The sequence below is a fragment of the Rattus norvegicus genome, chromosome 13, assembly GCF_036323735.1.
Source record: "Rattus norvegicus strain BN/NHsdMcwi chromosome 13, GRCr8, whole genome shotgun sequence".
Taxonomy (NCBI): Eukaryota; Metazoa; Chordata; class Mammalia; order Rodentia; family Muridae; genus Rattus; species Rattus norvegicus.
This window is the reverse complement of record NC_086031.1, coordinates 48,179,759-48,203,683: the sequence shown is the minus strand read 5'-3', so window position 1 is coordinate 48,203,683 and position 23,925 is coordinate 48,179,759. Positions and strand designations below refer to the sequence as shown.

Genomic DNA, 23,925 nt, shown 5'->3' with positions numbered 1-23,925 from the left:
CAGAGCCACGTGAACTCTCATCTTCAAAGAGCATCCGTAAGTGGCAAGCCAAACAAAAGAAAGGCGAGGCCAAGGGTAGCCTAAAATGACAGCCTCCGGTTGAGGGGACAGGATGGTTGTGACTATAAGAGGCTCCAGAGTCTCGTTAAGGTTTCCCCTTCAATACACTTCAATAAACTCTTCAAATTAGATGAATACCCCTCACACCCTCTTAAGCAGGCATGACGTAGCTCACAATTCGGGAATAAATGAACATGTAATTTATTCAGGCCTGTCAACAGCACTCTGGCTTTTGCCTTTCCTGAGGACAGGGGCACAGCATCGTGGCTGCCTCTTAACCCCGACTGTCTTTGTGTGGAATGCAGGTGGAGGGCCTGAGGAGCCCGTGTCCAACTCTGCTTGGGTGTCCGTGTCCTCTGTGAGGTGACTCAGTGTTGTGCTGGGTAGGGAGAACCGATCTCCACCCTGGCTTCTGACTCTGAGCTATAACCGAATGTGAGTAACTCGGCAGGAGCCTGAGTCAGCCAGGAGAACCTGTCCCAAACTGGGAAGAGGGGGGGGGAGGGGGGCATTTCCTAGGAGAACTCACAGGTCTGGGGTTTTAAAGACCTCGTGTGGTAGGGTGGGCAGTGGGCAGGAGTTAGAAACTGCTTGACCCACTGGCCAGCCCAAAATGCCAGGTATCCTCTACCCCTAAGTCTCTGGCCAAGCACCTTGCCTTTAGCTGAGTGGTAACCTTGGAATCAGCTGCATGTGCCTGGCTCCAGCTGGATCAGGTTTCAGGGCAGCAGATCGACACTGCCTTCTTTCTGTCTCAGAGCAGAGTCGCCGACACCAAGTCAACTAATGATTATCCCAAGTCAGAAAATCCAAACACCAAAGAACCACAGATAAGATCCCAATTGGCTTAGAATACATCTTATCCAGGTTCCCTTAAGAAAGCCATGTCTGGGCTCCTGGAAATTCACAAGACCCTGGTGGGAGGGTCTCCTACACACAAAGACTGGAAAATGGCTGGTCTCGAAGCCAATGCCATTCGATCTTCCATTCTTACCGTTCCAGACCAGCCTGGGCAGGAAAGCTTTGGTTTCTTTATGAGCTGATTGAATAGTGAGAGGGGAGTGGGCACAAGTACAGAGCCAGGGACAGGTACAGCATTGGACGGTTGATAGTTTTCAGTCTAGCAGTTGGGCGGACTGCCTCTAAGATAACAAGCTACGGGTCACTTGTGAGTATGAGACTAGAGGGCCAACGCTCAAGGGAGACCCAGCCCTGGATAGCATGGAAAGCCACTGCCTTCCCTTCTGGCCCTAATGTTCTGGGTCCCTGGGCTTCCTAACCCAATCCTGTGCCCATCTCTCACCACCCTTTAGGGAAGTGCTTCTCAACCTTCCTAATGCTGCGACCCTTTAATACAGCTCCTCGTGCTGTGATGACCACCAACCAGAAGATTATTTCATTGCTTCTTCATAACTGTAGTTTGTCTACTGTTCTGAATCATCGTGTAAATATCTGATATGCAGGATGTCTGATATGCGACCCCCAAAAGGTTCAAGACCCATAGGCTGAAAACCACTGTTCTAAAGAGTCAGAAGGTTAAGACTGTTTCCAGGCCTTTCCATAAGGAACTTAATTTTGGAAGTCTGCAGGACAGTGGCTGTCAGCTATGCTTAGGTTAAACCCTATCCTTCCCCCAATCCGAGGATCCCACCTCCCATAGAGGCTCCTTAGGGCTCAGGACATCGCATTAAGACCCCACCTCTGTCAGCTCTGATTCCCAAGTCTCAGAGAGAGAGAAACCCAGAAAAGATAGGTGAGTGCCACGTCTCGCGTACCCATAGAGACGGTCACAAGTATAGCACACTGTTAAGCTCTGGCACTTTATTGAGCAGCTGTGGAATTAGGGAAAGGGAAGTGGGACAGAGAGACGATTAAGTTCCTAAGGGAAGGTTTCAAGTTGGGCTTTGCAGAAGGTATAATTAGTATGGTCCCTGAATCCTGTAAGATGTGTGCCTACTTGATGCTATAACTTGCCAAAATTGGTGTCCTTTGGTCGGGAGAGATAGGGGAAAGGGAGTTAAGAGCCTTGAGAATTTGCATTCATTAACAGGGATGACCTGTATCTATCTCACACGGTGACTTTCACAATCCCACCGTCCTACCCTATTTCCCTGTTCACCAGGTCCGAGCCTGCTGTGGCCCCCTACACAGGTTCCAAGGGAGGGAAACTGACACCCAGTCGGGGGACTTAGCATTGCAAGTGACCAGACTCCTGGCCGGAGGGTGGGGGGAGCATGTGGGAAAGGGGGAGCTAAGCCACAGCCAGGGCCTCCTTGATGGCGTTGGTGAGCGGGAAGTGTACGTTATGCCCACAGAAGGAGCCCCGGAAATCATCCAAATCCACTGCCCACACCATGGCTCCTGCCAGCTGCTTGTTCTTCAGGTACTTCACCTGGTGGAGGAGGTGGGATGAAGTGTTGGGAAACTGTACTCTGGGGCCCTTCCCCAGCCGTTCCCACACATCCAAGCTCGGTACTCCAGCTGCTTGGAATATACAACCTATCCTTTGTTCCGGGGTGTGGCTTCGGGCGAAACCTACCTTGTTTTTGACGCTCTCCGGGTCATCATACCCCACCCACTGGTTGCCCTTGGTAGCAAAGGGAACCTGCTGGCCAAGAATTCTATGTACTTCAGCTCCTCTGAGGAAGTCGCATATCTGAAAGAAGGGGACAGGGAGCTGTGGGAGGCTTGTCTGGCCAGTAGAAGCCATCCTTCAGTTGGTAGCTTCTTTCTCCTGAGGCTCCAGGCTGCTGGCTTCATGCAAATTTATGAAAAACAGATGCAAATGTCCCAGAGTTCAGCTGCCGATTGCCCCAGGGCTTTAGAGATCTGATCGCCTCCTCCATCTTAAACAGGGGCTTGAAGAAGGTGAGCAGACACCCAGGGCTGGCCCCAGACCACTGGGAGCGGCAGAGGAGTAGATGAACCGTTCACAGACTCTTGACCATTGCTTTTCCTGGACTGGAATGAAGACCCAAGGTCTGAAGCCAGAGGAATATCCTAGGAGTTTGGTGCCTGGTGGAGGCCTTCAGGAATAAAAGGCTTAAGCTCCCGACCCCTTTTCCTAGGGAATGCTGGAGTCAATGACCATGTTTTTATTCCCAAAGGAGAAAGTGTGTGTGCTGAGGAAGGCCTGTCTTTGCTGGGGTAGACTGTGAAGCAATATCATTACCTCGTAGTAGGCGAGGGTCCCTTTCTCCTTGGTGTAGCGGCCTGGTAATCCTGACCCTGTGATTGGAGCTCCCACTTGATTCTCAGAAGATGCCAGAGTGAAGCTCTTTCCAAAGGTGGGGATACCCATCACTAGCTTGTTGGTGGGGGCTCCCAGCCTTAGCATGTACCCCACACCATAGTCCTGGGGGTAGGGCAGAGACAGCAGGAACTGTTAGCTGGGCTGGGTGGTGTGCACATAGGGTTGAACAATGAATACTGCTTCGGGGACAGTGACATGGTGAGGCTGGGAATCCCCGTCCCTCTGGGGACAGATAATGCCAGTTAAAAAAATGAGTTTTAAAGGTTTGTTCTTGAAAAGCTCCTCGTGGGTACAAGAAGGGATTATTAATGTGTGGCAGACACAGAAATTGGCTGGCTGGCTTTTCACACAGCGAGTAAATGACAGGCTAAGGCTAGGCTCCTGCCACTAAGTCCCCAGCCTCTCTCCATTCCGCCTAATTCTGCACTCGGTCTACACTGCCAGGTTTTCCTCAGTTTCCCCATCTGTGAAACGTCTTTCCTAACATATCTTGCAAAAAAAAAAAAAAGCATTGAAAAAGAGGAGACAGGTTGTGTGTGCCCTGGCAGGTGATAGGGCTTTGTGACTCCCCCATATTCCTTCCAGGAACCCACCACATTGCTGAATCTGTCAGGCCCAGTGTCCTGCTGGCCTCGGAAGAGGGGGCTGTGATGTCCTGTGGTGTGGCGCCAGGTTCCATGGAAATCATAGGTCATGAGATTAATGAAATCTAGGTGTCTGAAAAAAGGAATTGGAGATAAAGTGGGAAATTAGAGATGTTCTTGACTTCACAGCCATGGCCCAGCATGTGGGAAGCAAGCATCGGAGAAATGGGACATTGACTCAAAGCCCAGTAGCTTCAGAGACTTCTGTCCTGAGTACTGGTTCACTTCTCTTGGGCATACAAGGTGTGGGCTCTGGACTGTGGTGGTGCCCTCAGGATGAGAATGGGCTAATCTCCAAGGCTCTCAACACACACACACACACACACACACACACACACACACACACATACACACACACACACACACTACTTTAGTGGGAGAACCACTCCCATGTATTTGAACTTTTTCAAAATAACACAGCCTCATGCACACATAAATACACACACATTCACACATAAACACATTCATGTATACACACAAGCACACATCCATACACGCATACACGCACACATAAATACACGCACATTCACACAGTGCACAAACATGCACACACATGCATGTACATGCACACACATAAACACATGCGCACACAAGCACACATCCACACAGGCGCACACACATGCACATCCGCATACATGCACACACATGCACATGCACAAATACATACACCCATGAATGCACATACATGCACTGGAACCCTCTGCCTCACCTCAGCCTCCACTCCTGACATGCTTGTCGTGGCAAAAGCCAGTTAAAAGTGCCATGAACAACAAAGCATGGAAGGAGAAGTTCCAAAGGCTGGCTTAGCCTCCATCGCTCATGCGGAGGGAGTGCTCAGTAGCCCTATGGAGAAGAGGCTGTAGGTGTAAGGCAGTAGTAGTATGAGCTTCACAATGGGTACAACACCTCTTTTCCACCCACCAGTTAAAGCACCAGACTAATTAATTATACCCCTAAGGTTCTAAAGGAGATTTCACATCCTTGCTCCTTGCTCCTGGGTTTCCCATGGACTTGGCTGTGCCCTTGGAAGAGATGTGTTGTGGCTGCTGGCAGTTCAAACTCATGTGTAAAGGGAAGGGTACTGGAAAGGGGACTGCGTCCCTCTGCATTCTAACGCTCGATGTTTTCTCATTGCGGGTTGCCTCTCGCGGATCTAGCATTTTGCTTAGCATAAAGAGAGCACCCTGGAATGGCAGGTGAACCGTATAATTCTTTCTACTACCTCTTCCAAACCAATGTCATTCCAAGCGGAAAAGGAAATAAAGTCTCACTGTGGCCCACTTAAGGGATGGGAAACTGAGTTGCAGAGAGCGGAGAGGTTTATATACCAATATATTTTGGGACTCCTAAGTATTCATGGGATGAGAGGGCAGGGTGGGGAAGGTGTGGCCTGAAGAGCTTCTAAGGGGCAACCAGGGCAAGAAACTTACTGGGCTATCTGGGCAACATCATAGCCACTGTCAAGGGTCACCTTTCCTGCTGACACGGCAGCACTGAGCAGGAGTTTCTCTGTGCCTGGCTGGACTTCCTTTGTGAATTCCGCCTTCAGTTCCTGGTTGAGAGGGACACAGGTAAGCAAAAGGGGCCAGGCCCATGAGAGAGATTTATGTGGGGGGGGGACCAAGGTCCTGGGTACCTTGCTGACCATCCCCACCTGCAGGTCATGCTTAGAGCTCAGGCAGAATGAGTAATCTGCCACAGTCCCCTCCTCAGGTAACCTCATGCTTTTACTGAGATATCATTTGAGAGCTGGGGAAATGGCTTAGTCTATAAAGTACGAGGACCTGAGTTTGGCCCCCAGAACCCACACGTAAAGAATAAAATGCCAGACATAGTGGTGTGTGCTTGTAATCTCAGCACTGGGGAAACAGAGGCAAGCAGATCCCTGGCACTTCCTAGCCAGTGGTAAGTTCTAGTCCAGTGAGAACCCTTATCTCAAAAGAACAAAATGAGGTGGATAGAGCCTGAGGCCTGACAACTGAGGGTTGGCCTTTATGAATGTTTTATACATATATGCATGTCCCTATGCACATGCACATTCAACCCCCCCACATATACACATACACATACACATACTCAAACATGCATAGATATACTCAATATGGTTTGGACCAACATCATCCTTAAACCCAATGCACACCCGTTAGCACTTAAGGACACCCTGTCCTGGAGAGGACATCATATGGTGGGTGATGATCTTGGAGGACATGTGCCCCTCAGTCTACATTTTCTTTTACATGAAATTCCAAGATCGCAGAGATTCACCGTGGGACTGCAGATGGCTTGTTTACACCATCTCCCTGCCTCTGAAAACTCGAGGTGCTTGGAGCCCCAGATTGAGCTGGGCACATGTTGGGTAGCTGGTGGCATCAGTTGGAGAGCTGGACAGTAGACAGTAGACATCTCACTAAGTGGGCGCCCTGCTCAGCCACTGGATCTGGCCTCTTAGGGCTCCGCCCCCACCACCTACAGTGGTTCTAACAGGTGCAGAAGCCCTTAGCTCATTTCTGGGAGGTTCTTGGAGGAAGAGAGAGGAAGAGGGAGAGAGGGAGAGGGAGAGGGAGAGGGAGAGGGAGAGGGAGAGGGAGAGGGAGAGGGAGAGGGAGAGGGAGAGGGAGAGGGAGAGGGAGAGGGAGAGGGAGAGGGAGAGGGAGAGGGAGAGCGTTTCATTAGCCATATGCTGATGTTCCCTTCCCACCTCTGCCCAATGCCAAGCACCTTGATCAGTGTGGTAAAATGTTGCTTGTCTTTCGGGCCCGGGTAGAGCCAGGCGAGATCCAGTCCATCAAAGCCATAGGTCCGCAGGAAGGGAGCTACCGACTGGACGAAAGTCTTGCGACTCTTAGCGTTGGAGACAATCCTGGAAAATCTAGGATAAAACCCTGCAGAGTGAGCACACCCACGTGCCAGGGACCCTGGCCCTACAACAGGATTCCCAGGGCTTGGGAGCAGGAGACCTGAACTGACAGATCTAGGAGAGCTTCGTGGGAGAGGCATCCAGTCTGGGAACTTAGAGAGGTATGTGCTTAGGAGCCAGGCATTTCTAGTGTCCCAGGCTGGCCTGCTATTTGGAACAGTTCCCTGACTCGCACTTACTTGTCTGTAAAATGGGGTAACTGTAAAACTTGTTGTTGTGGAGAAGAGAACAACAGGGGAGGGGCCTGGTGGTCCTCCAACCCCCAGGGAAAGGGCTCCAGCACTGTAAGCACTCAATCCACAGGAATTATTACAGCCAGTCCACCCCCTTGCTGTCCCCGTTCTTCTTTGACTACTCCAAGGCTCAGCTAACAGTGTCAACCCTTTCCCTCTCCCATTGCTTTCTTCCCACACTTTCAGCCTTTGTGGCAGTAACGTGGAGTTTGCTCTCATGCCTGAGTTGTAGTAAGAAGAGCTTTGCAAGAGAGGGGTGCACTGGTGCATGCCTATAATCACAGCATTTGGGGGTCAAGGCAGAAGTATTGCCCAGAGTTTGAGGCTAGCCTGAACTATGTTGCAGTAAATTTGAGTCAAGCCTGGCAAGTTATCAGATGTTCTTTAAAAACAAAAAAAGCATTGAAGGAAACAAATATCCACTTGGCGGTTTTTGGTAAGTCCCTCTTCCTCTCTGGCCCTGGTTTTTCAAATATGCGTAAGGCAACCAACACTAAAGTCTCTCTGTCCCGCGAGAGTGGAGTAGAGGAACTGTCAACATCAAGCCTCGTCCCTCTACCTCTCTGCTCCACGTGCCCCAGCCATGAATCCTACCTTTCTGAGCCAAAGCTCCATCCTCCAACAGACAGCAGTGTCTTCAGTCTGGGGTTTCTATGGAGCAGGGTAATGAGAGCAGGGGTGGAGTGAAGCTGACAATGACACCGGGGACCCCAGGTCTGCCGATCATAGGAGAGTTCTTGCTTGCAGGGAGGGATGGATTAAGTGCCTGCCCCTGACACAGATGTTCTAAACAGGCACAGGCTTCATGGTAGTGACTCAGAGGTTCCCCACAGAGGGGAAGCCAAGGAATGAGAGGCAAAGGAGTCCACAGTGGTATCACGCTCACAGAGCTACTACGGGGATGAGAGAAACCCCTTCCCTGGGCCCTCAGTGGTGCTCCTTGTCACAGCCCATCACCCGCCCAGGACTTCCTCCTACTGAAGCCAAGGACCTCTGGCTATCCTCCCCAGGACGTTCCTTGGACTATGGCTCTTCCGGTCCAGCCCAGCACTCTGTCCGTCCTCCCCTCCCCTGGTCCGCTTGTGCTCCAACCTGGTCTTGAGAGTATTCAGCATGCCATACAGGGTTACGTCATTCCACTCCGATGTGCTGAGCTTGTTGTTGCTGATGTTGGCAAAGCTGTAGATGATATGGGTGCACAGGGAATGGTCGAGGGCATCTGGGAAGCAGCTCCCATTGCCTTCCCGGTACTGGGACCAGTTGGTGTAGTAGCAGACCAGTTTGTACGCAGAGCCTGAAGGAGAAATCTGAGGTGGGACGGAGTACCAATATGGCGTGCCGGTGTGGGCCAGGGCGTGGGACAGTGTTGAGCAAAATGAAAAAAATCTTAAAGGAAAGGAGTGGGCTGGTCTCTTCTTGCCTGACGCAAGCTAATGAGCGAGGGTGAAGTGTGACTCAGTCCAAGGACGGAGGACTTCCTGGAGGCAGTGGCTTCCAAAAAGCACAGAGGCCTGGCTGTGACATCCTAAATCAGATGCCCTGCCTATAGGCCTATAGGCCCTGCCCTACAGGGAGGGGGGTGGCCTTGGATTAAAGATTGACTTTGTGGGTCTCTTGGTGGGAGTGACCCTATCTGATGTAAAGTGGCAGTCTCCGAGCTGGGGCTCATTACCACAGGGGCTTAGGAAGCATGTCCTCTACTATACTTCTAATTCCCCCTGCTGTAAATGGAGTTAGTTGGTCATGGAAGGAAACAGCAGGCCTCACGCATCCCTGTAGCTCCTGATACTTGTTCTCTCGGGCAGTTTACGGAAGTCTTCACTAAATCCGAGCCTTTTAAAGTTTGTTATTTTGAAAAAGTTCAACTACATGGGAGTGGTTCTCCCACTAAAGCAGTGTGTGTGTGTGTGTGTGTGTGTGTGTGTGTGTGTGTGTGTACATATATATATCCAACACCACCTTGGCCGAACAAGTAATCCCGAGCCTTGTGAGCCCTAGAAGAAACTGGAAGAGTATTCTTTCCTGATAAGACCTCCTCCAGGAGGGAGAGGAGGTGGGTACTCACAGCTCTGGAGCAGCATCAGGACCGCAAAGCCTGTGGGGAAATCCAGGGTCAGACCTGGTAGCAGGGGACGGATACCTACTCCTCCTCTTGCCCCCTCCCCAGGTCCCATCCTCCTTTCCTTCCTCCCTTTCAAGTTCTGCTGTCTCCACCTTCCCCCTCCTCTCCCCCTCCCCTCCCCTCCCCCTCCCCCCTCCTGGCAGGTAGAAGGCTGGGCCCCCTATGCAGTAGGTCTTCGGGAAATCTGGGCCCTTTAGCCTGAAAAGTCTGCAGCCCACATACCTGTCAGTGCTACCCTCATGCCCATCCTGGCTTCAGCAGAGGTGCACATTGACAGCTTCTCGTAGCACCCAGTTTCCTGTTCAGGGCCTCTTCCTTATACTCTACACCTCCTTCTTATACCCATCCCATCCCACTCCACTCCCCCACCCCCCAAACAGTCCTCCTTACAGGAAATGTGTGTGTGTGTGTGTGTGTGTGTGTGTGTGTGTGTGTGTGTAAGCCCAGTGGCTGGCCAGTGGGGCGGAGAGTCACTAGGGGAGGATTGGGAAACCCTGGAGTTTTGAAAGCCTTGGGCCAAGTCTTGCAGTACCTGGCAGCTGAAGGGTCATAGGGGTGGTGATCGAGGGCCTCCCTGGGTGTGACAGTCACATCTCCAAATGCTTCCTGTGACCTCTTCCTACGGCTTACTTCTTGCCAGTAGTCTCCCAGCATTCCCGGCAGCTCCTGTCTGCAGCTCCAGCCCTCTGTTCAGGCCTTCCGCCAGGTTGAAGCAAGCACAATTGGGTTATGTAAGCCCCAGCACTCAAACAAGGCCACCATTATGTTGCTTGGCCTCCTCCTCAGTTTTTTTTTTTTTCTCTGTCTCTTGACTGTTTCCATACCTGGCCCAGAGTTTAGGTAAGAGAGCCTTGGGGACTGGAGAAGGGGTTCCCAAACCCTCCTTTTAGCAATTGCTGATTATTGAATCTGGGAAATTGGGACGGGAGAGAGAAATTCCAGAGAAGGCTCTGAGCCCTGAGGTTGTCTCCTCCTCCTTTGAATGCCAGTGCAGAGGAGGGAGGGAGGCTCCTTCCTCTGTGAGCTGGAGACTGGTGAGGTGATGCAGAATAGAAATGGGGGCAACAACAGCCAGAGGTGGATTCTCCTGGGAGCCGTGGTAGCAATCTCTCAGATCAATATGGCCTCTCCTCTTAGGGATGCTTTGGGAACCCAAACCCAATGAGGTATCCCACTCGAAACCCTGCAGCAGCTTCCAGGGCTCTTAGTGGTGAAAAGTGGAGCTGAGGGGAGGGAAATACTCAGCCCTGTGGGGCCTGGCTTCTGCCCTCTGAGCTAACATTTCTCTTGTTCTTCCAAGACAAGCCCCATGACAGCTCAAGCAGGCCTCAGACTTACAGCCCTCCCGAGCTCCTCTCCTGAGTGCTGGGATTACTGGTGCGGCCTGCCATGTTCACTTAAACAGCAGCAACAACAAAGAAGCAAAAACCCCAAAAGACCTGAGGACGACGATGACAACAACAACAACAACAACAACAACAACACAACAACAACAACAACAACAACACAACAACAAGGCACTGGAACAAAAATGTGTCTTAGAGAAAGTGTGTGCTCTGGTCCCTGTTTATGGACTGATTCTGTCTCTGTCTCTGTCTCTGTCTCTATTTGTCTCTCTCTGTCTCTGTCTGTCTCTGTCTCTGTCTGTCTCTCTGTCTCTCTGTCTCTCACTGTCTCTCTCTGTCTCTGTCTCTGTCTGTCTGTCTGTCTCTGGCTCTATCTCTCTCTTTCTCTCTCTCTCTCTCTCTCTCTCTCTCTCTCTCTGTGTGTGTGTGTGTGTGTGTGTGTGTGTGTGTGTGTGTTGGGAGGGGGCTCAAGATGGAGGGTAATTCCATCCTTTGCAGACCATATATAACACACAAGTAGTAGACAGTGAATGAAAGTGGACTAAAGAGACGGCTTCCAAGTCAAGTCCCTTGTTGTTATCCACCCCTCCGCCCCCATCTCTGCCCCAGGTAGTGATGGTGCTACCAGTCAGCACTCTGAGGTCCTCTGGCTCTGCCTGAATAGAACTCCTTGGAAGGCAAGGAGTTCTTCCAGTGTGGGTCTTTAGTAGCTTCCAGGGCTCTCAGCATTGGTCGGCAGGTTGGCAGCGGTGGTAGCAGGCAGAAAAACAGCAAGTGGAATCTTCCAGACTACAGCTCTCCTCAGGACTCCAGGACTAGGCCCTGAGCTCCACAGGTATTACAGCCCTTGTGCCAAGCCATGGGTCCCTTATCCTTTGACAGCGGCAGGCAGCCTCCTGCCCTCCAGGCTGGCGAAAGCATCAAGATTCCTCAGGTGTTGACAGAGGTTAGGGTTGTACTTCTTGGCCTTGGGTATCTGAGACCCTTGATGCTTACAAGCTTAACAGCTCTTTGGAACCCTTCCAGTGACCAGGGCCTGTAGTGTTTTCTCTGAGCCTTCCGCCCCAGCTCTCTGTCTTCCCTATTTCCAACACCCCCCCTCCCCGTTTTCTGCACTAGCTGGTCTCTCACACTATTCAACTGTCTTTTCTTCCGCTGTTAGGTCGCTCGCTCGATGCTTTTGAGGTTCTGCCCGTTCAGCTCCGCCTTCTCTTCTGTTAAGCAGTAGCTGATTTAGCCTGCCCGCTGCCTCATGGCTGCCACTGCCCCGCCACTGCCCCTCGGCCGCCCCATTTCTGCTGTCTTTGGTACTTTTCTCTTGTTCCACCAGCTCAGCCCTCACTACTAAAATCAGACAAGCAAAGAACTGCAAGAGAAGTTTCTCACTGGGCCTAAAGTTCCAACAACCAGAGCCAGCATGGCAGGATGTCTCTCAGCCAAGTCACAGGGCCTAAACAGTCACACATATAGGCATGGAAGGAGTGTTTGGGCCAATCACAGAACACCTCACATGGAATGGGGATTTGTGGCTTCACTGAAAACATTAATCCTTCAGCTAGGCCAGGAAAGGATGTGCTCCCTTCTGGATGAGGTGAAGATGGTTGATGGGTGTGATGGTTTGTATATGCTTGGCTCAGGGAGAGGCACTATTTGGAGGTGTGGCCCTGTTAGAGTGGGTGTGGCCTTGTTGGAGTAGGTGTGTCACTGTGGGCGTGGGCTTTAAGACCCTCATCCTAGTTGCCTGGAAGCCAGTATTCTGCTAGCAGCCTTCAGATGAAGATGTAGAACTCTCAGCTCCTCCTGCACCATGCCTGCCTGGATGCTGCCATGATCCCACCCTGATGATAATGGACTGAATCTCTGAACCTGGAAGCCAGCCCCAATAAAATATTGTCCTTATAAGAGTTGCTTTGGTCATGGTGTCTGTTCACAGCAGTGAAACCCTAACTAAGACAAAGGGTCATCTCGAGTTTACCAAGGTTAACAATGTTTGAAACAGCTCTGGCCAACACTGGGCCTTCAGGAGTCCAAACCACCAACTGTGATTATTGTGCACTTTTATCAAGGCGAATGGAAGGGATCCAGAATGGCATAAGGGTCGACTAGCTCTCCTGTTTGTTTATTGGTTTGTATGGGCTTTCACTGTGTGGCTCTGGCTGTCCTGGAACTTCCTATGTAGACCAGGCTGGCCTTCAACTCACAGAGACTCTCCTGCCTTTGCTTCCTGAGAGCTGGGACTAAAGACACGCATTACTGCTGTCCTCCCAGCTGACTGGTTTTTAGACTGATGGCCTTTTTGCATCAAGGGGAAACCCAACAGCTGCTAATTAGGGAGTCATAATGCCCTTTCCCTTAATATCTTTGCTTATTTACAAGAGAATTGACATCAGGAGGAGTACTTACAATAAGGATTAATCACTAACACAATAGGCGATTTTAAGATTATTAAAGGTGCTTTAACAGTACTTAACATTTGCCCAGCACCTCTGGAAGAGGTAGGCCCCCCCCTATCTGTCTTAGTCAGATATTATCCAGGATACATTCCCAGCCTTCCCTGGAGGGGCCTCTCTCCCCCTCCCTTGCTCAAAACCTTCTCAGCCTATGCTGTAAGATAACCAGACAAGAATGGCCCAGTCCTAAATTAGACTCTGGGTGGCAAAGCTCACTGCAGGTTTCTTTAAAGAGACAGGCTTTTTTGAAACAAAGATGATTGACAGCAGTGGTAGCCATTGAGATGTGTCCTCCTGTTTGAGGCTCTGTGAGGAAGACTTCCTCCCATTTCTGATGGAGACAGTATGGAGTAGGCCAACCGGAAGTAGCTCAAGAGGGCACAGAACAGAAAGAAAAAGCTGCCTGCTTTCATGTCTTCTTTTGTTAGAAGGTCTCTCGTGGGTTTGTATTGGCATAAGCCTTTTGGTCCCGTGAGCCCTTAAGCTTAGCTTATTAATTCCACAAGCTCTATATGCAGGTAACATTGTCATAGTGCCCCCCACCCCCCCAAGAGCTACCGGGGCAGCATTCACTCTGTATGAAAGTAACATTGTCACAGTTCTTCCCTGGGAGGGCTCCTTGGGCAACATTCAATCTATATGAAAGTAACATTGTCATAGTGCCCCCCACCCCCCCAAGAGCTACCGGGGCAGCATTCACTCTGTATGAAAGTAACATTGTCACAGTTCTTCCCTGGGAGGGCTCCTTGGGCAACATTCAATCTATATGAAAGTAACATTGTCATAGTCCCTCTCTGAGAAGGTTACCTCGGCAGCACTTAATAGCTAGGGGTCCCATGGCTTACCACCACCTGTCTCATCTCACCCCACGTACCATTTGGTACAGTCTTTCCAGCATCTTCTTTCAGAGCTTTGTGCTTACCTCTCTTCTACCACAGGGCCTATGCATATACCACGTAGGAGATAAAACCACAAAGGGCAGGAGGGTTTATGATATGCCCAGCAGCCACAGTCTTTCGGACTCTATGTCTGAAATGGTTCCAGTCTCCTTTCTGTTGCTGTGACAAACACCATGACTAAAAGCAATTTAGAAGAGGGATTTCTCTCAGCTTCCGTCACTGAGGGAAGTCGGGAAAGGAATTCCAGCAGGAGCCTGAAGCAAAGTGGAAGTGACAGAGGAATGTTGCTTGTCGGCTAATTGGCTTGTGTTTGCAGCCGCTAGCCCAGAACCTCCTTCCCAGAATTGGTGCTGCTCACAGACGGCCAGGCCCGCCTATATCAATGAACAGTGGAGATGTTCCCTACAGCCACACCCACAGGCCAATCAGTAAGACTCCCTTCTCGGGTATTGGTAGGCTGTGTCAAGTTGACATTTAAAGCTAATCAGACAACGATAAAGTGCTTTTTATCGCTCAGGAACAGCAAGCGGCGGGCATGAGCTAATATTTGAGTGAGTTCCACTGGGATCCCCAAGCCTTAGCCAGGGGTTGCATCGCAGCAGAAGAAAACCTCATCTGAAGAACTTAGATCTTTTAGAACGAGCAGCAAGCACTTGACCCTGGTGGGGAGACATTATCCTTGTGAAATGCACAGCAAACAGGTTGCGTGCCGTGGCATCGTCGGTGACAGGAATCATGAAACCATTAGCCGCGCTGCTCAGGACGGGTGCACGGTGTGAGGTGCACCAGAAGTGCAGCCCAGCACTGCCCATCTTTGGCCAATGTATCCACTGCATCCCTCTCACTTCTGCTAGCTCCTCATTTCCAGGAAAGGCAGACTCAGAAGGGGAGCTAGAGCTCACCGGGACCGATCGAGCACTCTGTGTCACTCTCCCTGATAATTTCTGATCTGTTTATAATTGCAGTATGTGCCTGTGAAAGGCTACGGATGTCCAAGTCTTTAGCTGGACTGTGATATTAATAATGCACCAGGGCCTCACCGTTCATCCTCCTGCGGACCCGCTCCAGTGCCTGATGCCCCTGAGTTGCTTAGCAAAGCTTGTGTGGAATAGCCAGAGAAGCAAATGCGTGACCCTGAAGGCAGGCACCACTCCAGACTCTATTTTAAGTTTAGAACCTAGTCTTCTCAAATTTTTGTGCTGCTCATCAGTTCTGGTCACCTGTGGATGGCTGACTCAAGAGGTACCACAAAACCATAAAACCAAAAAAAAAAATCACAAAACCACAGAGCCAGAGTCTTGACTTGGTTTCGATCATCAGAACTTTCTAGGCTCCCATGCTACTGCGGCTCATCCAATCAGTGCTGACTAAGATCATGAAGGATGCCTGGCATTGTGGTAGGTGGCAGGGACAGAGAAGTGGGCAGAAGCGGCCGGGGCTGTTCTTATGAAGAACAGAGTCGATGGGTGTCAAAGGGATAAAACAAATCTCTTGCTTGTTTGGTCAAGACCAATGAGGTGTTCCTTTCCGGGGGTGGGAGACTTTACGAGGATCAGGGGAGGGCTCTACACTAAAGGGAGAAGGGACCAGAGAAAGGTATTGCCTGGGCAAGAGGAAAAAAACGAACCAACAGCCAAGGTCAGCAGTGTAGGTCTGTGATCATAGCTTCTGAGGAGCTTAAGGCTAGCCTGGGCTGTGCAGGTTCAAGCCCAGTCTGACTAACTTAGAGAGACCCTGTCTCAAAATAAAAAAGTAAAAGGTGGCAGGGGAGGGGGTATAGTTTAGCAGTAGGTGTTCTTGTCCAGCATGCTGGAGGCCAAATGAGGAGGAGAAAAGGGGGGGGGGGGCTGTGGTAGGAGAAATGGCCAAAACAGAGGCAGGAAGAGGCTGTCAAGAGAGTTTGAGACATTGGAGAACATGGGCAGGGCTGGAGGCGGGCGTGAGCTAAAGCCTGTGGTGGACAAGGCTACTTCTCAAAAGACAAGTTCCTGGAACTCCAGGGTGGTCGCTCAGACATAATTGCTTGGACCCTTTTTGCCTGGGGCAGTCAGTGCGGATGTCTGAGGAGGTGGCCCCTTTTCTCACAGGCAGACTTTGTCTTCCAGGTGAGTCTCTGCCTGCAGGAGCCAAGACTGATTTCTGCCTGGAAATAGTACACACCGGTCTGGTCGAAGGCTCTGGCAGAAACACCCTCCACACCAAGGAAACAATTACTTTTCATAAGTAATTATGAAAATAAAAAAGGGACCAAACTTCAGAAAGACTGACTGGTTAATGGCAAAGCCAGGCTGGGGTGGGCTAGAATTTCTCACAGACTCTGCACAGTGACGCAAGCTTGCTTTCCTTCGGCAGCCTAGAGAAAACACGGGTAAAATTGGTTTGGCCAGAAAGGTACATTTATGGGAAGTAGGGAAAGCCTAATATTTTGGAGTCTGGAAGCATTAGCTTGGTGGGCTGTTTAGGCGTCTTCCTTGGCTGAGAGTCTCTCCACCCACCCACAGTGGTACTTACTGAATGAAACAGAAGCGCAGGGTCTTCCTTCCTAGGGGTCACTTTTGACTGAGGTGTGAACTGGGTTCCTCACAGCCCTTCACAGTTTTCTGATTCACAATCACTAAATAATATTGTTCATTTGGCTGTAACGTATCTCCCCCGGCATACGAGAGCTGTGGGCACAAACACACACTCTCTTTTTGTAGTGCTGGGAAAACTAGACCCGGTGACACTGGAGATTTCCATCCAACTTTTGCCCGAGGCTCTGTAGAGCCCCAGAGCCTTATGTTGCCTTGGTGGGCATCTTTGTTGGTTGGTACTTTTGTTTTTCTAAGATCCCCATATTTGTTAATATTCTTGGCCTGCTGGGAAATACAATTATTTATAAACTGTAAAGCTGGGAATTTCCAAATCATAAAACCAAAAGAGCTTTCTCTAGAAAACCCCACAGGAATACTTTCCACAGTAAAGTGTAGCCTTCCGCCCTCCGCCCTCTTCTTCCCTCCCCTCTTCTCTTCCTCTTTTTGAGGTGCTGGAGATTGACCCAGCACTGCTCTGGAATGACCCACTGACCCTACACCAGCCTTTAAGGAGCTTTTCCTGAGGTCAGTCTGCTTTGCTGACCAGACTTCAGCCAGATCTCTGAACCTTTGCTGAGGTCCCGTCTGTGTGTTTCTGTAGATTTCAGTGTAGAGTGTAGTTGTAGCGAGGTAAAGAGCCCTCCACATCTGCTCACTCCGGAGAGAGAGCTGACTCGCTTCCTGATTCCTCTAGCATCGTGCGGAAGGCATCTGGTCACCTCGTTGGTCCAGAGTTCCCCCTCCCCCTCTTCCTGATATTTCTTCTTAGTAATTTCCATCCACTGATCCCTCGGTAACTGATAGTGATGGTTCATCTCCACTGTCAATTTGACTGGCTTTGAAGTCATCTAGGAGTCATACCTCTGGGCATGTCCGTGACGGAGTTTCCTGAGGATCTTAACTGAGGAGAGAAGACACACTTTGAGCATGGGTAGCACCATTGTGTGGACTAGGGACAGGAACTGCCTAACAAGGAAGGGAAAGTCTATAGCCACACTGTCTGGAACCTTCTCAGGCTCCTTTGGTCTCAGAAGCAATTCCTGGGCCTAGGAATACTGGGTGCTACTGACTTCTCTTTTGTTTGTTTTTCTGGAACTGGGCTTCTCTGTGTAGCTCTGACCCACCTGTAACTAACTATGTAGACCAGGCTAGCCTTGAACTCATAGAGATCTGCCTGCCTTTGCCACCAGAGGGCTGTGTTGTGTACCACCATCGCCTGGCTTAGAGAGCTTTTTTTAAAAAAGTGTGTGTGGGGGTCCAGTTGAGTGCCAGCACGTTCTTTGCTTCTTGGTCAGCCAAGATGGGGAAATACCAAATGCAAGCTCCTGCCACCAGCAACTCTGCCTTGTCTTCAGCACCATGATGGACTGTCCTCCTAAACTGTGCACCAAAGTAGATCCTCCTTCCCTTAAGTTGCTTTCTGTCAGGTACTGTCACACCACCGCCCTACAGAACTGTCAGCCCCCACTTGTCCATATGACATGGTTTTGAGCCCAGTCTCTCTCTGACTTTAAAACCCTCTTGTCGGGGCCTGGAGAGATGGCTCAGCGGTTAAGAGCACCGACTGCTCTTCCAGAGGTCCTGAGTTCAATTCCCAGCAACCACATGGTGGCTCACAACCATCTGTAATGGGATCTGATGCCCTCTTCTGGTGTGTCTGAAGAAAGTCACAGTGTATTCACATGCATAAAATAAATACATCTTTTAAAAAAAAAACCCTCTTGTCATGGTCCCTGTACCTATCTATAACAGTGTACCCAGAAAAGTCTCCGTTGTCATACATTAACAAACGCCATTAGATGTGGTTTTTTTCCCCCTTAACACACATATATTAAATGGAATGTTTGGCATAGTCAATATCCAATTACATTCTAGTAAGAAATAATGACAGACTCTTATTGAACCTATATAAATAAGCTACATGACCGTAAACATCGATCCCATTCAGACATCTATAATAATACATTGGTTACATTTTCCTCCTTGGATTTGTAAGAATGCTTGGCCGTCGAGGTGAGAGAGCTGCAGAAGGCTTGCTTTTTGGCCATTGTTACTGCTCCGCAGGCAGAGCCAGTCAGTTAAGTCTGTCTCATTCACAGAACTGTTCCTTTCCAACTGTCCTGGAGATGAACTATGTCAGACTCTATGCTAGTCGCACGTCAGAAGCTGAGGCAGGAGCATCCTGAATACAGGGCAGGTCTGAGGTTCACAGAGGGTTCAAGGTCCATCTGCCAAGAGCGCAATGGATGTTGAAGATCTACCGTGCAAGATGAGGAAGGACACTTCATATTCATCAAAGGAAAAATCCACCAAGATGAACTCTCAATCCTCATCTTCGGTTGGTTTATATACAAGTGTGCAATTTCTAGGCTTGAAAGTAAAATGATGCTATCTGGTGCTGGATAGAGGAGCCTTATTTTTTATTATGGCAGCTTGCTATTTTTGTAACATGGTGATTTGGTTGAACACAATAAAGTACAGTAGTAACTGATCTCCCCCTCTTCCTGGATGAGTGAGGAGATGATTAAATGTTGATGTCAGCATCCATGAGCATATTCAGATGAGCTTCTGCTTCTGTTGAAAAGGATGCTGTGTTTGATTGTGGTCCGAAGCTTTGAAGCACTACTTGGCATCTCCTTCCTTGGAGGTCTCACTGTTTAAACATAACAGATTTGATAGCTTGTTGGTAAGGTGAGGTCCAGCTTGTCTCCACTAGGTCATCTTCATGTGAATCCGGTGGTTATACGGTTTTGTTCTAGGGATATTTCATTTTTTTAATAACGGTTTTAGCTGACATTCATGGAGAGAATGAATCCTTAGAACTGTGCCACTAGTGAAAGGAAATCCTGTCTAGAGTATGTTTCTTTACAAAGCTGTGTCACACCATCCTTTGGGCCCTCTGCTGGAAAAGTAGAATCAAGTCTCAAATAATGCCTTTTAAATTGTATCCTCTAGTATTATAGATGTAGGACAGTACTGTATCATACCTCTGTGGATGTAAAATAGCTTGTACCTGCTTTATGATACGTAGTAGTGACCGTGCTTTATCAGAGCTGTTTTTAATGATGTTGCTCAGAATGTTTTCTTTCCAGATGATGATTGAGAAGCTAATTTAAAAAAAAATGGTGCCAGGTACCACAAGAGTAACAGAACTGTGCTGTTTTCTCGGGTTTTGTTTTTTTACTTTTTTTTTTTTTTTAATGGAGTGTGCTGGATGTCTCTACAGTTTTGTTCAGATGACTGCAGAACCTGGAAAAGCTGTTGCTGATGTTGATGCATAACACACTGCTATTATTGGTCTTTTTATATAAATATAAATATATATATACAGATATATAATTTGAATTTTTTGAAACTTTACCTGTGCTGTCAACTTTCGAAAAAAGTATCCCCGTTTACTGTGTTGAGTTGGCACTGTACAGAAATTAACAACACGGCGTTGTAAGTGTAAGACAAAATAAATACCACCTTGAAGGTAGAACAGAAGGTAAAATGTTAATAAGTTTTAGATTGAAATGTCAGTCTTGTGGATATATTACATTAAGTAAAATATATTACTTTTTTTTTAAATGAATGCCTCATCCCAATATGGGTGGGTATATTCTGGCAAAAGAAGATCAGAGAGATTCTGGGCCAGCCTGCTCTACAAAGTATCTCAGACAAACAAATGAAGACACCTAATCACAATATAGCCAGTTCGTGAATTTATTTAGTCCTAGGCAATTTCTTTTTCTCTCTGTCTTCAGGCCAGGTGCCCAGCTGTATGCCTACAAAGCCGTATGCCTTTTAATCTGTTTTCTGCTCAATTCTGTCCTTATAGCAGGAAAGCAACCGTAGAAACATGGACACGTTCCAGCCATTGTCGATAGCTAGTCGGGGTTGTCCTGAGAGTCATGGTCTGCTGACCTTTGTTCTAGAACGAGTCTGGCAGGTCCAGCCTGGAGAAGCCTGTCTTTATAGCCAAGAGACAGATCGCGCAGCGTCAACAGTCGAGGCTCCCGGTTTGATTCGGTTTCTGTATTTTGCTTTGTGGACAGAGTTTCTCTGCCCCAACCTGAACTCACTCTGTTCACGCCCCAGTCTCCCCAGCGATGGGATTACAAATGCCCGGACAAGGTAGCTTTTTCGTTGATGTTCTTTTGCTATTTCTTCCCTACCTTAGTTTGTGGCTGGGAACTTCACAGACATAAGGAGAAAGGAGCTACTGTTGGGTATGGTAGGGCTAGACCATTCTGGTTAGGCAATATGAGGAGAGGAGGGTCGGCTCCATGGTAAGATTTACTATGCAGCCTGTTCCTGTCAGAGTGCAGGCAGCAGCAGCCATCCCAGCCAGAGAGGCGAGAACTCACTGTCAGTGTTACTTAAACCTCAAGACGGGTTTTTAAAAAACAGCCCTTGAAAAAAATATTTATTTAGTGAGTGGGGGGATGAGGCATTCCGCAGCGCATGTATCGGGACAGAGGACGACTTGCCGGAGGTTTTGCTTTTCTCCACGTGGGCTCCGGGGACATCAAACTCAGGTTGTCAGCAAGCATTACCCTCTGAGCCATCTCTCTGGCGCCAGGTTTTACAGTAAATGAATGTATTGAATTTTTTCCTATGCGTGTCAGTCTTTATATCTGAATGTCAGAATGTTTAATTTCTGTTCTCGATAAGTATCATCGAATTATTTAAATTAAAACTTAATAAGACCAATGTTTCTTCTTGGCAAGCAGGAATAACTAAGATTGACCTCATAACCAAGCTGCTCTAATACATCATTTGAAGAGTATCAAGTATGACTATTTTCTTAAAGATTTTATTGACCGTTTAGTTTATGAGTAAAGCTGGTCCTTGCCTGTATTGTACTGTGCGCATTCCTGGTGCCCACTGAGGCCAGAGAGGGCACCGGATTCCCTAGAACAAGTTGGGACCTACCATGTGGATGCTGGGAACAGAATCAGGGTCCTCTATAAGAGTGCCAAGTGCTTTTAACCTCTGAGACATCTCTCCAGGCCCAGAATAATTATTTTTAAAAATATTTTCTCTTTTGTGAGGTCTTTATCTTAATACCTTAATGTGGTGATCTGGGAAATCTATAGCAGCTGGAGTACAGCTTGTGGGTGGCATGTTTCTCTAGCCTGTCCTGGGTTTCTTCCCCAGCATACCACAATGAAATGACATGGGTGTATCCTATGTGCACACATGCATACTCACATACACACACACACGCATACACATGCACACACACATACATATGCACACATTTGCAAAAGACATCTTAAGGTTTTATTGTTCTGGATAAGGAAAATGATAAGGACATGGTAAAAAAAATTCTGAACTGTCAGAAGATAAAAACAAGATATGAACTTATAGTCTAAATGCTTAAAGACCATGCATAACTATAAAAAACTTTAAAATATGCATTTGGGCTGATATGGCTCAGTTGGAATAGGGTTTGCTGAACACAGAAGCATGAGTCTAGTTCCTAGAACTAATGTAAAACACTGGATGCAGTGGCCCAGGCTTATAACCTAGCACTGGGGAGGCGGAGACAGGAGATCCCTAGGGCTCAGCCTAGCAGGAATGAAGGGGCCAATTAGAGACTCTGTCTCAAAAAAGATATGGACTGTCAAGGTAGTTCAGCCAGGAGAGAAATGCTGGACACACACACACACACACACACACACACACACACATACCTACACACACACATATACCTACACACACATACACACACCTACACACACATACACACATATACACATACACATACACACACATACACACACATACCCATACACACACACCACACACACCACATACACACGTACACACACACTCACACACATGTACACACACATATACCTACACACACATACACACACACATATACCTACACACACATACACACACACACATATACCTACACACACATACACACACCTACACACACACATACACACATATACACATACACATACACACACATACACACACATACCCATACACACACACACACACAGCACACACATACACACACAGCACACACATACATACATACACACACATACCACACACATACATACATACACACACACACACATACACACACACACGTGCATACACAGGGCTTTAGGCTTTAACCATACTGTGCTTTGATAGGATGAGAAAAGCCTTACACCCTTATTGGGTTCGGCCACTTGATGACTTAGGACCAGAGCTCAGCCTCTCACCTGCCCGCAGAGTTGCTGCAAGGATAAGAGACACTGTCACGAGGAGTTCATGTGCAATAGATCCTTCTGGAAGTCATTTCCCTTCCTCCATCCACCACTGCCCTAACCCCTGCTGCTCCACTCTATCCCCTCCTCTGCAGATCACAAGTTCTGTGGCTCTTCCGCCAGGTACTGAGTTGGAGAAAGAGATGCATGGAGTTCTTCCCTCTTCACAAAGAAGCCAGCCAGACACCAACAAGAACTCCCTTTGAGGGCCTTCAGTAGGAAAACAGGCACAACGGCATCTCTATCCTTTGTCCTTGGGATCACTAAGACCAGGTCCTCTGACCTGAGGTGAGACTAGAAAATGCTCTCCAGAGCTTCTGGGTGCATGGGCTTTAGGGGAGAAGCTTTGCGTAAGAAGATGTGGGTTGAGAGAATAATGGTGGCCCCAAGAAGCCTGCCTCCCAACCCCCAGGATCTGCAAATGTCACCTTCTCTGGAGGTGGATTTAGGAGAAGTTGAGCTTTTGGTTGGTCTGGTGGCCTGAATGAGAATGGGCCCCATAGGCTCGTATACTTGAGTGCTTGGTCCCCAGTTGGTAGAGCTGTTTGGGAAGGAAGGTGTGTTACTCGGAGCAGGCCTTGGGGTTCCAAAAATCCATGATAGTCACAGTTACCCTTTCTCTGTCTGTCTCTGTCTCTGTCTCTCTGTCTCTCTCTCTGTCTCTGTCTCTCTCTGTCTCTCTCTCTGTCTCTCTCTCCCCCTCCCTCTCTCTCTCCTCCCTCCCTCCTACTTGCAGATAAGGATATAAGCTCTCAGTGATGGTTCCTGCCTGCCTCCCCGGCTGCCTGCGGTCATGCTCCTCATAGTAGGCATGGACTTACCCTCCAAAGCTGTAATCCCTCCATGAGTTCTTTTTTCTCTAAGCTACATTGGCCGTGGTGCTTTGTCGTGACTGTAGAAAAGGAACTGAGACAAGGGGGAGGATTAAGGTAGATGGATTAGTTATGGAGGGCTAGACACACAAAAGAAGGAGTGACAATAAAAACGGAGACTGAGGGACATCCCATTGTCGAGAGAAGGGCTGTACGCCAAAGAATGCAGCAGCTTTGAGGGTGGAGCATAAAAATGGTTTCTACTCTGAAGCTTCCAGAGAATGGAGATCTGCTGATACCTTGAGGTGACCTCATAAGACCTAGTTTGGACTTCTGGGGCCCAGAGCTTAGAATAC

At 48.7% G+C, this 23,925-nt stretch overlaps 1 protein-coding gene and 1 long non-coding RNA gene across 4 annotated transcripts; one reads left to right on the top strand and one right to left on the bottom strand.

Annotated features, from left to right (window-relative positions):
• Positions 1-1,861: 1,861 nt before the first annotated feature.
• Chi3l1 (chitinase 3 like 1) lies at positions 1,862-9,845 on the bottom strand. 2 transcript variants are annotated; one of them, NM_053560.2, is made up of 10 exons: positions 9,762-9,845; positions 9,173-9,202; positions 8,200-8,401; positions 7,702-7,758; positions 6,676-6,826; positions 5,388-5,509; positions 3,907-4,030; positions 3,233-3,415; positions 2,600-2,716; positions 1,862-2,452 (listed from the first exon to the last, which is right to left on the bottom strand). In NM_053560.2, the coding sequence occupies exons 1-10, from the start codon at positions 9,778-9,780 to the stop codon at positions 2,312-2,314; spliced, it is 1,146 nt and encodes a 381-aa protein (NP_446012.2). In that variant the 5' UTR covers positions 9,781-9,845; the 3' UTR covers positions 1,862-2,311. The 2 variants fall into 2 exon arrangements, with proteins under 2 accessions (NP_446012.2, NP_001296749.1); NM_001309820.1 differs by lacking the exon at positions 9,762-9,845 and adding an exon at positions 9,452-9,552.
• An 84-nt stretch (positions 9,846-9,929) lies between these two features.
• Positions 9,930-23,624, top strand: LOC102552406 (uncharacterized). Of its 2 annotated transcripts, none has more exons than XR_005492458.2 (4): positions 9,930-10,069; positions 10,530-15,321; positions 22,881-23,045; positions 23,494-23,624. It is a non-coding gene; the product is annotated as an uncharacterized LOC102552406 (long non-coding RNA). The 2 variants fall into 2 exon arrangements; XR_010057199.1 differs by lacking the exon at positions 9,930-10,069 and adding an exon at positions 10,156-10,395.
• Positions 23,625-23,925: the final 301 nt, after the last annotated feature.

What these genes read in the sequence shown, in the direction of transcription:
- Chi3l1 (NM_001309820.1), bottom strand. Translation starts at nt 9,500, where the DNA reads ATGTGCACCTCTGCTGAAGCCAGGATGGGCATGAGGGTAGCACTGACA. An exon ending in CTGAATACTCTCAAGACCAG is followed by an intron (nt 7,759 to 8,199) that starts GTTGGAGCACAA and finishes CCTGCTCCATAG; the next exon opens with AAACCCCAGACTGAAGACAC. An exon ending in CGGAGAGCGTCAAAAACAAG is followed by an intron (nt 2,453 to 2,599) that starts GTAGGTTTCGCC and finishes CTCCTCCACCAG; the next exon opens with GTGAAGTACCTGAAGAACAA.